This window comes from Elephantulus edwardii, unplaced genomic scaffold (genome assembly GCF_000299155.1).
Source record: "Elephantulus edwardii isolate Elephantulus edwardi_28Jun2011 unplaced genomic scaffold, EleEdw1.0 scaffold00030, whole genome shotgun sequence".
NCBI lineage: Eukaryota > Metazoa > Chordata > Mammalia > Macroscelidea > Macroscelididae > Elephantulus > Elephantulus edwardii.
In genome coordinates, this window is record NW_006399780.1 from 21,321,413 (window position 1) to 21,339,455 (window position 18,043).

The following is an 18,043-nucleotide window of genomic DNA, read 5'->3' on the forward strand; positions in this document are numbered from 1 at the left end:
ATTTCTTATTAACATTATAAATTTAAATTTTCAATTTATTGTTTAGGATCTCAAGATCTCTTTTTATCTCAAGAAAAAAGACAAAAATTTGTATCTTCGAAATATCTGCTAAAAATCTAAAGTTACTACTAAATACAAGCAAAAAATAATTATTGGCTGTTAAACTCAAGAATTGTACTTACTTTTTGCAATATTACAAGTTAGTTTAATGAGTTATTTTGTCATAAAGGAATTAGTGCTTTGGTATTTCTTTGAGTATAAAATATTCTTGCAAAAAAAAAATCTTCTTGCAAAATTCACTCTTTGTACCAACTTTTTCCATATTCCATGTTCACCTGTATTTATTATAAATTTTACAAGCTGTATGTGTTCCCTGTTATACAAAAATAAAGCTGTCCTAGGGAGTATTTTATAAGTTAAAAAGGCATACAGAAAAACAATTGTCATTTATTTATATGGGAAAAATATTTGAGCATTCACAGATTAAAAATTTTATCTACCAAATAATATATAATACATGACAAGATTAATTATTTCATATATATCTTTGGCTTATGCAAATAAAGAATATTTTAAAAATAAAGTGTTTACAAATATTTAGAGTTAAAAATTTTGCTTTAGATTGTATTTTTAATCTATTTTTATTTAAAAATACAGTATGTTTTATTTCAAACTTCTATTTTCAGTCATCATTCTCTACTTTTTTTTCTTTTTTTTTAATTTTTTTTATTTTTTTATCATTCTTTACTTTAATCCATGCGAAGTTGATGATGAACAACCACACATCAGTGAAAGAGTTCATTCTTCTTGGATTGACAGATGATGTTCAGCTTCAACCTGTGCTTTTCCTTTTCCTGCTACTAACTTATGTCTTAAGCATTATGGGGAATTTGACCATCATTGTTCTAACTCTGCTAGATCATAGACTCCAGAGCCCTATGTATTTTTTCCTCAGAAATTTTTCCTTTTTGGAAATTTCCTTTACCTCTGTGTTTGTTCCCAAAATGTTAGTCAATATTGGAACTGGAGACAAGACTATTTCCTTTGTTGGTTGCTTCACTCAGTATTTTTTTTCTATCTTTCTGGGAGCCACTGAATTTTACCTCCTAGCTTCCATGTCCTATGATCGCTATGTTGCCATCTGCAAACCTTTGCATTACACATCGATAATGAGCAGGAGATTGTGCCTTCAACTTGTCCTTTGTTCCTGGTTCTTTGGGTTTTTAGTTGTCATTGTGCCACATATAATGACTCTCCAGCTGTCCTTCTGGGCATCCAATATTATCAATCATTATTGCTGTGACTACACTATATTGTTGCGTTTGTCCTGCTCAGACACACATTTCATAGAAGTGATTGAGTTTATCCTTGCTGGGATGACACTTATATTCACATTAGTGTTAGTTTGTCTATCTTACACATATATTATCAGGACGGTTCTTAGAATCCCTTCTGTTCAGCAAAGAAATAAAGCGTTTTCTACTTGTTCTTCTCACATGATTGTGCTGTCACTTTCTTATGGGAGCTGTATCTTTATGTTTTTGAATCCTTCCGTTGAGGATGCAGCCAATTTTAATAAGGGTGTAGCTTTGCTGAATACTTCAGTTGCCCCTCTGTTGAACCCATTCATCTATACCCTAAGGAACCAGCAAGTGAAAATTGCTTTTGAAGATATGATTGGTAAGATGAAAAGTGGTATTTTCCATGAAAGTGGAACTACTTGATATCCATTAAAACAGATAATAAAGAAATGTATTACAGATTATTGGTATAGTTTTCAGTAATTAAATGCTTTATTTGCTACTTCTTTAATGTTCTTAATTCAACAGTGTAATTATTGGTTTGACTTGATTTTTATGATATTTACAATTTTTAAAAATTGTTTTAAGTATTTGTGTGTGTCTTTTAACATTTAGTTTTTTCTGTATTTATATATTGCTTAAAAAATTAAAGTCTGAGAAAAGACAATTGATGATTTGACTTATTAAAGTTTTCTTTAAAACTTAATTTTTACTCCCATGTTTGTCATTATGATTGTCAGTCTAACTCAATGATTAAAATATTATCTTGAAGAATTTCCACCTTTTAATAGTAGCTTATTTAATATGTTAATAGTGGATATAAAATTAATAGTGATAATTAAAGTAGATAATTTTCAGATCCTAAAATCAGCATTTAACTTTATAATCTTCTTAGATTAAATATTCATTGAAAATTTAGCTATAATCAAATGTTTGATGGGACTCTACAGGCCTAGTGTGTAGGGAGTTGTGTTGACAATAAAAAGGCAGCTGGTTTGAATCCACCAAGTACTCTAAGGGAGATAGACTGGCCATTTCCTCCTTGTTATTTATAGTTTCTGAAAACTTGCTAGAAGTTCATGTACAAATACGTTCTGAACCAATAGCAAGTACGTTGATTGACTTGAGGTGAAAAATTCATAAAGAACTGAAAAATTGCTGTGGGCTTGCTTTGGTATTGATGGAAAAATGTTAGGTGATAATTTTGCATATGAATTGAAAATTTTTTATTTTTTTTACTGGTATGCATACTATCATTCATATACCTTGTGTTTTACTCATAGGCATTGCATTTTATACAAACATTAATGTACACTGTGCTTTATATAATTGATTACTATTGCCTGGTGATTAATATAGTAATAGTATTAAAATTATTTATATAAATGTTCTATTATCTCATTATATAACAAATTACTATGCCTTATATCACCACATTTCTTCAACTGTCCATTATATTTTTCCTTTTCTTTCATCCTCCCCAATCTGCTCACTAACCTCTGCTTTCTTAGTTATTTCCCTATTCCTTTCTTTTTAGTTTTCTCCCATTTTTTTTACCACCTTCTCTCTTTCACTTCCCCTTAAAACATTTATATATGTCTTCACTCAGTTATCCCTCTCTTTTAACAAAAGTGGAATTATACAGGGTTTGTCCTTTTGTGATTATTTCACTCAACATAACACTTTCTGGATTTTCCCACGCTGTTTTGTGTTTTATGTATATTTTGTTGTTCTTTTGTGCTGCATACTATCTCATTGTACAATTATACCGCAGTTCCTCTATTTGTTTATTGATAGACATTTGAGTTGTATCAATTTTTCTTCTTTTGTGAATAATAGTTACAAATGTAGGTGTATCTCTGTTCACGTCTCAGCTCTGATTTCTTTGGAGTATATTCCTACCACTGGAATAGGTGATTCATGTGGAATTTCTTTCTGAGGAAATGTCATACTTCCTTTCACAATGATTGCACCTTTTTAACATCCTACCAGCAACACATGTGAATCTCAGTCCCTCTCTATCCTTTTCACATTTGTTTTCTGTCCTGTAGAACTTTGCTATTACTGCTAATGTGAGATGCTGTCTGTTTGATTTGCATCGCTCTGATTGACACTGATTTTGTATGTTTCCTTGTGTGTTGGCTGGCAATCTGAATGTTCTCCTTTGTAAAGAGTATTTTCATTTCTTTAATCCCTTTCGTAATTGGGTTTCCAGTCTTTTGAAGGAAACTCTGTTGTACTCTATAAACTTCAGTTATAAGACTCTTGTCTAAAACATCATTGCCAAGTATTTGGGATCCATGCCACCCCCACCCCCCAGTATTTGGGCGTTGTTTCAATCTGTTGCGAAAAGTTTTTGATGCACACAGGGATTTAATATTTTAGATCACATTTGTTAATTGTATTTGTTAATTATTGGTTGTGCATTTTTTGCTACTTTTTAATGCAAAATTTGGCTATTTAGACTATAAACCTAAAATTCTAAATTTGTTTTGATTATATGTCTAATGATCTTTAATGATTAATTTAACCCTTCCGTCTCTGACCCACTTTGAGTTGGTTTTTGTGTAAAATGTGACATGCATGTTCTGTTTTAGTTTTCTGCTGGTAGATGCCCATTTTTATCAGAACAGTTTGTTAAAGAGGCTGCTGTTTCCCTATTTATTAAGATCTATTTATTTTATTATTTATTTATTTAATAAGATTTATTTCTTTATTAACACAGTTGTGATATGGATTATTCTGTCTTTTTAAATTTTTTTAGAATACCTGGACAAGTTTCATAGCATGAATAATTTTAAAATTGAAAGAGACTTGCTATTTTCTGCTACACCAACCTTGTACTAAAGAATATATCAAGAACATAGAGATGTTAATAAGCTTTTCTAAAGCCATGTAGTTAATTAGGAGCAGATTTGAACACATGAATTCTTTATCTGTCAACTAATGATGCAGACTAATTGTTGTTGTTGTTCGTTGTTGTTATGTGCTGTCAAGTCACCTGTGACTCTTAGCGACCCTATGTACAACAGCCTTAAACCCTGCTCCATCCCTTACCAATCTTATTGTCTCTGAGACACCAATCTCCATTACCCCAGTGACTGAATCAATCCATCTCATAGAGGGTCTTCCTCTCTTGTACTGTCCCCTCCACCATCCCCAGCATGATGTCCCTCTCCAATGACTGATCCCTCCTTGCAACATGTCTAAAGTATATCAGACAAAGCTTCTGAATCCTTGCCTCCAAGCAGCAGCCTGTCTTCATCCTCTCGAAGACAAACTTGTTTGTTCTCCTAGCAGTTCATGGTATTTTCAATACCCTTCTCCAGCACCACAGCTCAGAGACATCAATTCTCCCTCTATCCTCCCTAGTCATTGTCCAGCTCTCTGAGGCATAACAAGTGATTGCAAAGACCATGGCCTGTATCAGGTGCACCTTAGTCTCTAGAATGACATCGTTGGTCTTCAGTACTTTGGAGAGGTCTCTGACAGCAGACTTTTCCAGTACAATTCATCTTTTAATTTCCTAGCTGCTGGTATGAAGAGTGTTGATTGTACAGCCAAGCAAAGTAAAGCTATCAACAATCTCAGTCTCTTCATCATCTATCTAAATGGTGCCAATTAGCCCAGTGGTGAGAATCTTTGGTTTGTTTGTTTTTTTAAATTTTATTTTGAGCTTCAATCCATATTGAAGGCTGCAGTCCTTGACATTCTGTAGAATGTGCTTCAGGTCCTCCTCAGTTTCAGCAAGCAGGGTTGTGTCATTTGCTTAAAGTAGATTGCTGATGAATCTTCCTCCAGTACTGATGCCACATTTATGTGCCCAGCCTCCTCGATAATCTGTTCTACATAGACATTGAAAAGCTATGGAAATAGGACACATTCTTGGTGTACACTCTTCCCAATTTTAAACCATGCAGTATTTCCTTGCTCTGTTCTGATGACTGCCTCCTAGTCCAAACAATAGGTTTCATATAAGCACAATCAAATATTCTGGGATTCCCATTCTTCTCAGAGTCAGCCACAGTTTGTTGTGATTTACACAGTCAAATGCCTTGTCATAGTCAATAAAGCACAGACAGACATCGCTTTATTACTCCTTGCTTTCAGCCAAGATCCCTATCCCTCTAACATTAGCTATAATATCCCTATTACCACAGACATACAATATTGGGTAAATCTTCTGTCAAGGACTTCTCCAAGGTGTTAAGGACATCTGCTGTCAGTTTACGACCAAAGTGCATCTGATTCAAGCCATGATCTTTTAAATTATTTGTTATTCCTGTGAAAGTTGAACAATGACTCAGGATGACAAAAAAATAATCTACGCCTTTTTAGTTGTAGTATTGGAGAAGAGTGCTACAGCCTATTCTAAATTTAGCCTGTACTTCAAGCAGTTCTCTGTTGATGTGTTGTTCCAGTCATTTTTGGATAATCTCCAGCAGAATCTTGCTTGAGTGTGATATCAATGATACTGTCAAGTAATTTCCACATTCTGTTGGATCACCTTTTTTTGGAATGGAACAAATACAGATCTCTTCCAGTCAGTTAGCCTACTCATAGGAGAGATATTATTAATGTCTGAGGAAAACCAGATGAGGAGTGATTACTAAAAATGTAACCTTTCTCAGTTCCTATTTACTCTGTCAAGGAGTCCTGATGATATCATGGATGAAGTGTTCAAAATTAATAGATTGGTTAATAACTTTAACTCAGTAGTTACTCCGTCAGACATAGATGTAGCAGGATATATCCATAAAGATTTTTCAGCCTTGGAAATTTTATGGAAAACTCAATTCTGTCTTATTGTGTCTTATAAGCTGGACTCAACTCACCATACTTACATTAAAAAGTGACCAAATCACTTAAAAATATAACTGATATTAATACATTACTTAGCTAGTTTATGAATTTATACATTAAACAGTCACATAATCAATGCATTATTTCACTCATTTATTGTTTTGAATGTTCTCATCTGTTTGCACAGTATGCATTCAAAAGACTGTCACTCTAATCAATTTCGTTTCAAAGGTAAAATGGATGCCATTCAGTTAGATATTTTATTGTAACGTATAATTTCTATAAATACACACACACACTTCAAACACAAAAAACACACCACAAAAAACACACGCAATATTTTAATAGGCCACTCACTACAGTCTGCTTAAAAATTCAGACATTAAAAAAAAAAAAATTCAGACATTAATCTAGAAGAAAAATGGAAAGTCAATTAACAACATGAAGAAGATACAGTTAGCATAGTATTCTATCATACTAAACTATTACTGTTGTCCATAGATCTGATCAAGTTAACACTAATTCATAAACCTCAGGTACAACATAGTAAAGTTGGTTGCTGTGGTCACTGTGTCATCACAACTAATTGAGAGTCTTCTTCCCATTTTCTGATCCTTTAGTTTTTCTAAAATTAGAATTCTTTTCCAGACACTGGTAATATGCCTGAAGCATGAGATGAAGATTCACCACCCTGGCTTCCAATGATCATGTTGACTGCATTGTAACCTAAATGGATTTGTTTATTCTTTAGCGCCACATGATGTATTCAATATTCTTTGCTAGCATAAAAATTCAAAGGCATTGATCCCTTTCAGTCTTCTTTTTCACTCTCCAGCTTACACACTCATATGGAACCATGAAAAATTTTTCTTGGGAAAAGATCACCTTACTCTGTAAAGTGTCATATTTGCTCTTCTTTAAGACTTTAAAGATTTACTAAGCAGCATGTTTGAAAGGGGTAATATGACATATGATTTTTTATGAAAGATAATTTAAACTGAATTTGCTCTATTTTACAGATTCTTAACTAATTTTCAAATATATAAAGGTATTTTTGGATGAAAAATAGCCACTTTGAATTTGCTCTATTTTACAGATTTATATCACTGTAGAACTTTATTATGAAAAAGATATTTCTTTATTGCCACATGTTTTTGATAGTTTTAATGAAAGACAACTCATTTGTTCTTTTAATGTGTTACTACTGGTGTCCTAATGGTGTGTAGTCTGCATAAATGCCAATAACTAAACTACAGAGATTTAGTGTCAAAACTTGACACTGGGACTGGGAAAAAACTTCAAATTTCAATTCCAAGTATCTCATTTGTATGACTAAGACAATTAAAGCTTTGTCTTCCTTATTTATCTAAGTCTCTGAGATTCCAATATATCTTAGGGCATTATGATTATCATAAGAGACCAGAATGAGGGTTGCAGAGTGGAGTATACTTGGGGTGGGGATGGGTGTGTGTGTGGGGGGGAATATTAAACCCCAAGGAAGGATTTTTTCTTTTGCTTTTCAAGGAGAGGTGCAAACTGGGAGTGGGGTGGGGAGGGCGGGGAGAAAAGTGCAACAATGAATGAATGAAAGTCCAAAATCTCTGTAGATGTTCATTGAATAAAAAAATAGTAGTAACATGACTGAATAGCAAATGAGAGTGTTCTACATGCGTGCACAGAGAAACAGCTGTTTACGTGAGTATTGATTATGGATACAATTAAAATGAAATATTTGAAAATTTCAATCTTTGCTGTATCTATCACCTATCATCTATTGGTCTAATTGTATTTTGGTTTTCTTTTTGCTGAGGTGTAATCTGTAAGACTACAGTTATTTTAGAAACTTCAATAAATGTTTAAAATCTATTCTTTTATAAGTGAGGTTGTATCATGTGCATATTTGTGCTTGATAAGTCTTATTGAAATTCATATGACACATTCTTGCTCACATAATCCAGTTCCTACCGTTATTCACTCAACATGCAAATTACATCAGTACAGTAAAAGGATACAACTCTAATAAACTCCTGATTTGAATTTATACAGTATCTACCTGTTTTTTATGAGTGTTTGTGTGCATACAGCATAGGTTTTGAAGAACCATAATTAAATATTTTTGCATTCTCCTTCTTAACAATGTTATCTATAATGTCTTATAATCCACACATACAAATGCCTTAGCACAGTCAACAAAACATGGGTAAACATCTTTCCGATATTCTCTGCTTTAACCTAAGATGTATGTGACACTCTCTCTACTATTAGAAATCCAGCTTGCTTTTCTAATAGTCCTCTAGGGATACATTGTTCCAGTTGTTTTTTCATAATCTTCACCAATATTTTACTTCATCTACCTGTGATATCAATGATATTGTTTGAAAATTGCCACATTCTTTTGGATCATCTGTTTTTGCAAAGGGCACAAATATGAATCTCTTCCTATTGATTGGTCAGGTAGCTGTCTTGTGTACATCTTATGTAGATGAGGAAGCACATCAAGGGATACTGAGCTGTGTTGACAAACCTCAATTGATAGTCCGTCAATTCCCTGAACATTACTTTGTGCCAATGCTTTTGGTACAGCTTAAGTTTCTTCCCTCTGTACTATTGGATCATAAATCATATGCTACTTTTTGAAATAGTTTAATGTCCACCAATATTTTTTGTACAATAATTCTGGTATTCCTTCTATTTTTTATTCTTTTATATTGGTTTGCATACAAAATTTGTATAGATTGCAATGCTTCCTAGAGCACTTAAGATTTTACCAATGACATCTCTCAATAGAGCAACTCATGACTTGAATTTATATTTCAGTTCCTTCAGCTTGAGAAATTCCAAACAGGTTCTTCCCATTTTATTCTTCAACTCCAGCGCTTTGTACATTTCTTTATAATACTTTGTTTTGTCTTCTCTAGCTGCCCTTTGCAATCTTTTCTTCAACCCTTTTACTTCAGCCTCTCTGCTCTTCACTTTGGCTTCTTGATGCTCTAATTCAATTTTTATACTTTCTTCTTATATACATTTTCAGGGGTTTGCAGGTTTTTCTTCTTTTCCCTTTGTCTTTGTAATGATTTGGCACTCTTCTTGGATGATATCTTTGATATAATCCTAGAACTCCTCCTGTATTTGATCATTGGTTATCAATACCTCAAACCTGTTCTTATGATTTTTTTTCATTCAGGTAGGAGAAAGCCCCACAGTATACCAAATAACAGAGTAGTGGAAATAATATGTGAATATGTAAATACATTTATACCTGTAGCATGTTGCATTGCTACTCAAAAGCCCATTTTTCTAGCGTTCAAATCCACCAGTTATTCTAGAGGGTCATCCCATACATTTAAGATTTCTATTCTCATTAATCTAATGAGGGGTTCCCTTGAGTCTGTACCAGCTTGATAGCAATGATGATAGTCAGCTGAGTTGACATAGAACTCTTTATATTCATGTATATGTATAGATATTGCTCTTTAGAGAGAGACATCTCTCTATATATCTTTATATATAAAGGCATATAAGCAGTTATGTAGATGTAGATAGATAAATAGATGTAAATACAGATGTTGTTGTTGTTATGTGCCATCCAGCCGGAACTGACACATAGCTAATCCTCCACCAGGTTTGAAGGGCTGTAATTGCATGTGAGAAGATGATCCAACTTTCTTTTATGGAGCAGCTAGTGGATTTGAATCGTGCATCCTTGGGTTGGCATTGCAACTCCTTACTACTTGGCCACCAAGCTCCCTGATAGAGATAGCTGTATATATGTGTATATTAAAGAAAGGTATTTGTCTCAAATAAATGGTTCACATACTTGTACAGAGACTGGCAAGTCCTCCTTCTGTGGGTCAGCTATCAGGGCAGAGTCTCTCCTAACTCATGTAGCTATTTTGTTGTTTTTTTTATGTACTAGCAAGTTGTAACCAACCCATAGTTTACTCTACAGTGGGTTTTCAGAGGTGCTTAATCACATAGGAGGGGATTAACCATCTTTCTCCCACAGAAGAGCTGATGAATTCTAATTGTATGTCTTTGTGCTGGCAGTAGACTTTCTTACCACTAAGCTATAGAAACGATGTTGTTGCTATGTGCCATTAAGTTAACTGCAACTCATAGCAACCCTAGGCATAATAGCCCTGAACCTTGCCCTATCCTGAGCTAATCTTCAACACGCTAGCCCCAGTAACCCTGTTACTGTGTCAATTCATCTCATCTAGGGTCTTCCTCTCCTTCACTGACCCTCAACCCTTTCAGGAATGATGTCTTTTACCGAGGACTGGTCCCTTTTGGGAACAAACCCAAATTACGTGAAACAGAGCTTCTATATCCTTGCCATAAGTAACTTGTTTTCATCTTATCTAGGACAGATCTGTTTGTTCTTTTGGCAATCCATGATATGTTCAATACTCTTTTCTAGCACACCTCAGAGAAATCAATTCATTTTCTATGATCCTTTGTCATTGACCAGTGCTCTTATGCATAATGAGTAACTGTAAAGACGCTGGCCTGGATCAGGTGCACTTTGGTCTAGACTGATACGTTTATCTTCAGTACTCTGGAGAGGTCTCTGACAGCAGACTTTCCCAGTACAATTTGTCTTTTGATTTCCTAACTGGTAGTGCCCAGAGTGTTGATAGTGGGTCCAAGCAAGATGAAATTGTTATCAGTCTCAATCTTTTCTCCATCTATCAGGGTGCTTTCCTTAGGCCCACTGGTGAGAATCTTTGTTTTCTTGATGTTTAGACGCAGTCCATACTGATCTTTACAGTCTTTGGTCTTCCCAGAAAACACTTCAGATTCTCTTAAGCTTCAGCAAGCAAAGTTATGTCATCTGCATAAAGTAGATTGTTGATGAGTCTTCCTTCAATTCTGATGCCACATTCCTCCTCATAAAGCCCTGCTTCTCAAATGATATGTTCTGCATATAGATTGAAATGATATGGGGAAAGGTGAATCCCTGATGCACTCTTTCTTGATTTTTAACCATGCACTGTTTCTTTACTCTATTTTGATGACTCCTTCCTGGTCTAAGCATAGGTTTTAAACAAGTACAATCAAGTGTCCTGGAACCCTTAGTTTTTTCAAAGTTAGCCACAATTTGTTGTGATCCAAACAGTCAAATGTCTTTGCATAGTCAAAAATTACAAATGGGCATTCTCCTATTACTCTTGGCTTTCAGCAAAAAAATACATCAGACATTGGAAATGATGCTCGTACTGCCAGGACTCTTCTAAATCCAGTTTCTAGCTTTTCTATTAATGTACCATTCCAGCCATATTTGGATAATCATCAGCAGGATTTTGCCTGCGTGTTGTATTACTGATATTATTTGATAATTTCCACACTCTGTTGGATCACCTTTAATTGGAAGAGGAATATACATGGAGCCTTTATAGTCATTTGGCCAGGTACTTGTCCTCCAGATTTCTTGGTACAACAATGTCCAAGGTTGGGTCTTTTTGTTGAAATATGTCATTTGGTATTCCATCAATTTCTGGGACCTTAATGCTTGCCAATTACTTCAGGGCTGTGGGAGGATGTCAAGAATATCATCCATGCGTAATGTATAAAATCCTTAGAAAGACAAAGAAAGAAGAAAAGACCAAGATGGATGTCAGAGGTGACTCTGAATATTGTACTAACATGCAGAGAAGCCAAAGCAAAGGGAAGAAATCTGTTAAGGATCTGAATAGAAGATTTCAAAGAGTAGCTCAGAAGATAAAGCAAAATATTATAACCAAACGTGAAAAAAAGCTGGAGTCAAAAAATCAGAAGGAATGAACTTGCTTGGCATTTTTTTCCAACTGGAGGAACTGAAGAACAAAGTTAAGCTTTGAGTTGCAATACTTAATGATGCAATGGGCAGAATATTGAATGATCCAGGAAGCATCAAAAGAAGATAGATTGAAAGGTTAGGGAGGGAGAGTGGGTAAAATGTGCAACAATGAATGAATAAAAATCTAACTTTTCTATAAAAACGTTCATTAAAATCACAGTTCAAAAAAAAGGAAAAAGAAAGGAATAATCAGAATATCTGTACCAAAAATAATTGGCTGACACAGAACTATTATAAGAAGTAACATATGATCAAGAACCAGAGCAATAGAGGATGATAAAATCAAGATCAGTAGGCTATATCACAGACTGATGGCTTCTGAAAATTATAAATCCATGATCAAAAGGCAACAAAGCAAACTACTATCTCAGATCAAAAGAATCAGGAAGCAGATGATAATTAACAACGTGTAGAACCCAGATTAAGCAAAGAGTAAGGAAACTTTGCATGATGACTATGTATATTTGATGCAGGCCATTCCCTAATGTAATTCTTTTTCTACTGATTAGGTGCTCATTGGGATTTTGTTGTTGTTGCTAGGTACTATCCAATGAATTCCCACTCATAGCAACATTAGGTGCAAGAGAACAAACCTTCCCCAATCCTCAATCTCTGGAATGATTAAGCATATTTTTTAAGTTACTTTGTCAAATCATCTGGTTGATGGTATTACTCTCCTTAACTGTCCTTCCACTGTTCTGAGTATTGATGTTCATGTTGGTGGTGGTGGTATGTGCCATCAAGTCAGAACCAAACCATAGCTGAATCTCAAGTGGGTTTTCAGAGGCAGTTAATCCCATGGGAGAAGATTGCTGATCCTTCTCCCAAGGATTAGCTGGTGGATTAGAATAGCATTCTTTCAGGATAGTAGTGCAGCCTCTTGCCATTAATTAGGTCACAAGAGCACATCTTACCACATTATGTTGAATCTCACCAAGAACATGATTACATTATACCATATCCCATCAAGGAAATTACTATATCAAACCTTCCCCCCCAAGATGACTACATCATTACTGCCAAACCATAGAATTATAGGCATCCAACAGACACATAATCTCAAACCACTGCAGTTGAACATTTATCCAAGTGGCACCTGTACACATCTCCTTAAATTTATAATCTTAAATAAATAGGATTACAGAATCCTTGTGCCGAACATCTACAACTAGAAATATGTTAGCTCCATTTATACTTTATACTTTACATTTTATAATTTATTTATAATTTATAAGTGAAAAAAATCTTATGCCCTCATGTAAAGAATTTTACATAACATTTAGAATCATCTTTTCTCCCTCTATCCATTTGGTCACCAATGGAATTTAGAAGTGTTTTCTTCCACAATTTATACTCCCTGTTCTCTTAACAACCAACCCATCTGCTAATGATTCTTTCTCTTATTGGTGGCCCAAATCTTAATTGTTAGGGTCTGGAGCATTTATTAATTGTTGTTGTTTTGTGATGTTGAGTCAAGTATGATTCATAAAGACCCTATGAACAACAAAATTGAAACTTGTGCTAGCTAGCCTGTGCCATCCTCACAATCTCTGATACACTTGATTTCATTGCTGAGTCACTGTGCCAATCCAGCTGGTTGAGAGTCTTCCTCTCTTTCAGTGTCCAAGCACCTTCCCAAAGCTAATTTCATTCTCTGATGAATAGCCTCTCCCAGTAACATGCCAAACGTCTGTGAAAGAAAATGAAATCATCTTTCCCTCTAAGGAGCGCTTTGGCTGCACCTTCTTTAAGTCATATCTGTTTGTGTAAAGTCACCGAGGAAGGACAGAAGCTAGTTTAAACTAAGAAAGACAGTTGATTGAGGAGAAACTGCTGGGCTGCCTCCAAAGCAGAGCTCAACCCCCACTTAAAGTTACAGTGGAATTTTATATTGTCTTAACAAGGAAAATGGGAGTCAGGATGTCCACCGCTGCTTGGTGCAAGATAAGGGAGCAAGCTGGGGTCATGGATAGTTATTCCTAGGAGAGGAAGGTGAAAACAATTTCTGCAGGTCTAGCAGAGATAAAGAGTTGCATCTGTTGCTTTGATCATTCCTATAGCTGTTTTTGGAAAGGGAATGTACAGGGGGAAAAGGACAGTTTGTTCTTTAGGCAGCCACAGAATATTCAATACTCTACTCCAACATCACAGTTTAAAGCTTTATTTTTCTTCTGCCATCCTTATTCATTGTTCATCTCTCAGAGGAATAGAGAATGATTGAAAGGATCATGGCTTGAATTAGGAGCACAGAATTAGTCTTGAGTTAGTCTTCAAACTGAAATCATTACTCCTTAGCACTCTAGAGAAGTCTTTGACAGTAGAATTTCTAATGCAAACAAGACATTTTTTATTTCATGACTGTAGGTCCCAAGGGTATTAACTATGTGGATCCAAACAAGATGAAATCACCAGGGATATTATACTTAATGTTAGATGGATCTTGGCTAAAAGCAGAGAGTACCAGAGGAATGTCTACCTGTGTTTCATTGACTATGCAAAGGCATCTGACTGTGTGGATCACAATGAACTGTGGCTAACTCTGAGAAGAATGAGAATCCAGAATACTTGATCGTGCTTATGTGAAACCTATACTTACAGCAGCAGGCAGTCGTCAGAACAGAGCAAGGAAACACTGCATGATTCAAAATTGGGAAGTATGAATGCCAGAAATGTGTCTTATCTTCATTCCTTTTCAATTTATATGCAGAACACATCATCTGGGAGGCTGGGCTCTATGAGGAGGAGTGTGGCATCAGAATTGGAGGAAGACTTATCAACAACCTGCATTATACAGATGGCACAACCCTGCTTGCTGAAACTGAGGAGGGCTTGAGGAATAAATATGCTAAAGAAGGTCAAGGACTTCAACCTTCAAGATGGACTGAAGTTCAATGTCAAGAAAATATTCTTAATTGGCAATGTTATGATAGATGATGAAGAGATTGAGATTGTTGACAGCTTCAGTTTACTTGTCTTCACAATCAACAATCTTGGTACCAGTAGTGAGGAAATTAAAAAACAAATTTCATTGGGAAAGTATTGTGACAGAGACCTCTCTGGAGTACTGAAGAGCAACGATGCTGTCTGATGACAAGGTGAGCTTAATCCAGGCCATAATCTTCACAATTACTTGCTATGCATCACAAAGCTGGCCAATGATTAGGCATGATAGAAAGAGAATTGATGCCTTTGAGCTATGGTGCTGAATAAGAGTGTTGAATATATAATGGACTGCTAGGAGAACAAACAGGTTCATCCTAGAGAGGGTGAAATCAGGTTGCTCCCTGTAGGCAAGGATTCTGAAGCTTTATCTGACACACTTTGGGCATGTTTCAAGGAGAGACTAGTCCTTAGAGAGGGACAACATGCTTGTCAGGTTGGAGGGACAGTGCAAGAGAGGAAGACCTTCGATGAGATGGATTAATTAAATTATTGGTATAATTGAGGTAGATGCGTCAGAGACAATAAGGTTGGCACAGGATAGAATATTGTACATAGGGTCGCTATGAGTCGCAAGCAACTCAACAGTACAACAACAGTCATTATGTTACCTATTGATCCTGTAAGTGAGTATTTTTGTGTTCTTGATGCTGAAATAAAGCGGTATTGAGGCTGTATAGTCTGATCTTCTGCAACAAGCCCTTCAAGTGCTCCTTACTTTCACCAAGATTGTATCATCTACCTAATGTAAATTGTTGAGAAATCTTCCTCATATCATGATGCCACATTTTCCTTTAAATATTCCAGCTTCTTGAATAATTTGTTCAGCATACAGATAGAACATTTATAGAGATAGGTGCTCTGTGCTGAGTGAAATCAGACAGTGGCAACCACTCTATTCTCAGACAGTTGCCCTTATTGTGCAGTGAGTCATGCATTCATTGAATGATTGAACCCACTGGCTGCACCATGAAAAAATGATTTTGAAACAGAACTTTTGCAAAGTGACCCAGAAAAAGAACAAGGAGACGTATATATGGATAAGGTACTCGGTAAGTCCACAGATGATAGGCATAGCAGAAGCATTGTGTGCAGGGAAGGCAAATCTATATCCAGAGTGTCTTTTCTAATAAGAACAACTCTACCCTATCCAAGATGGAAGCAGTCCACTGTACTCAATCTCTTCCCAAGATACTTACTGTGAGATAGAAAAAGAGTGTGAGGGTGTGCAAAAGAAAGTAGAAGGTGACCTGGGAGCTAGGGGACATTCCACTTTAACCTCACCTTATGGTAGACATTCCAATCAGCTTAGTGTCATATGGCTACAGACGATTAGAAGAGAGCATGACCACCGGCCACATCCTGCACTGTCAGCTATGACACAATCCACCTAAAGGAACTGAGTAGCTCCATATTTGGGAACTAACAGAGGATGTCCAATCAGCGTCTTCCACGGAGAGCTGCTGGCCACTCTACCCTCAACCCCTGCCTATAAAATTTTGCCTCTAACTTCCACTCTTGTGACTTCACTGTCCTACTCTGCCTTTCTCCCACCTAGGACAGTGAATTTTGCCTGTGAGCTGTCAGTAAATTCCTCTGTCATACTTTATTTTGTTTCTGCACACCTTTTTACCTCACAGAAAGAAAGAAACTGGTCCCAAGAAACGAACAGACCTTTATTGTGTGGTTGGAAAGGGACACCAAGTGACCTGGCTGCCGCACAATATGCATAGAGGGTCAAAATAGCACATGGGCAATTGGAGGGGGGGGAGGGGCAATTCTTATATGAGTCTTCAGGAGGACTAAGTTAAGATGGCATTTATCGGAATTTGGGGTGCTAATAAAGCTGGGTGTTGGCTATTTAGATGAGGTTCAGAGCCTTATCAGGTTCCATTGTCTGCGCTTAGATGTTAACAGGTTTCTCAAGAAGTGATCAGTTGTGGGGAGAGGGGGTGAGGCAACTGCTATATTCTTTCTCCATCCACTTGCTAATTGTCCTAAGGAAAAGTTCCATGTGATCATATCTGTGGTTGACCGACTGAGGGCTTAGCAAGTGACAATCCAAAAGAACTCTGGTATGTAGATGTTCATGTTGCTGCTCCCATACATAACCTATATCCCTGGATATTTTCCCCATAAACTTGTTGTATCATGACAGAAGTAACTGGAGAAAGAGGTTGATTAATTTCCACCAAACATCTGATTCTATCCACTTGATTGTTAAAATCCTTCTCTTCAAGGTCACCCTTTTGTGGTAATTTGTGAGGCTCAAATATCTTCATTTCATGTTTCAAAAAGCATAACATCAACCCAGAAAAGAGGGGAGAGGCCCTTATTAAGATGGATTGAAACAGTGACTACAATAATGAGTCTAAGTAAAGCAGAGACTGTGAGGCTTGTGCCAGACCAGGCAGAGATTTGTTCTTCTGTTCATAGGATTTAGAATCAGAGCCCACTCCAAAGGATCTATCAACATCACCACTGTTGAAATTGATGGGGTGGTATTAATAAGTTCAGAATTCTCTAAATACGTATCAGGTATAAAACTGACATCAGTTTCCTCCGGCCTGCAAAACTAATTCGTTTGCCTTAGGATTCTTTGTTTCCTTTCTTTAGTCCAGTTAAAGAGTTTAATCTGTCTGTTTACCAGGACAGGAAATCCTTCTTTCCTAGATCAGTATTTACCTCTTTGGGACTGTTTTTCCAAGTCATCTATCAGTTATATCTTTATCTGCCTATTTGCCAGGAAGGGAGGTGCACCTTCCCTGAGTTAGCCTGTATCTTTTCAGGGCCTATTTTTCTCAGCCCTGTGTAAACTCTTTTGTAATTTGCCTGTTTACTGGTATCTGTGTATGAATGCTTTTTCAGAAGTAGAAATTCTTTGATTTTATTAACAAAAGTGCAATGTTAAGTGAGTTGGTGTTTTACCCTCATATTAAAACCTAAAGATTGCTCCTAGACCAGGCGGTACTTTTTTTTTTCAGGCGGTACTTTTTGAGGAGAACACACCATCCTCCCAGATCTGTAATAAAGTGCTGCATAGATGTTGCAATCCATCTGTCTTATTGACAGTTAACTACAGAAAGAACCTCTTGCTTTCTGTAATAAAATTTCATTTAAGCTGTGTGGCTACTCAAAGAAGACATCATCATAGGATTTA

General features: G+C 36.0%; 1 protein-coding gene across 1 annotated transcript; it reads left to right on the forward strand.

Annotated features, from left to right (window-relative positions):
- Positions 1 to 770: 770 nt before the first annotated feature.
- Positions 771 to 1,724, forward strand: LOC102859118 (olfactory receptor 6C4-like). The gene has a single exon (XM_006883997.1). The coding sequence runs from the start codon at positions 771 to 773 to the stop codon at positions 1,722 to 1,724; it is 954 nt and encodes a 317-aa protein (XP_006884059.1).
- Positions 1,725 to 18,043: the final 16,319 nt, after the last annotated feature.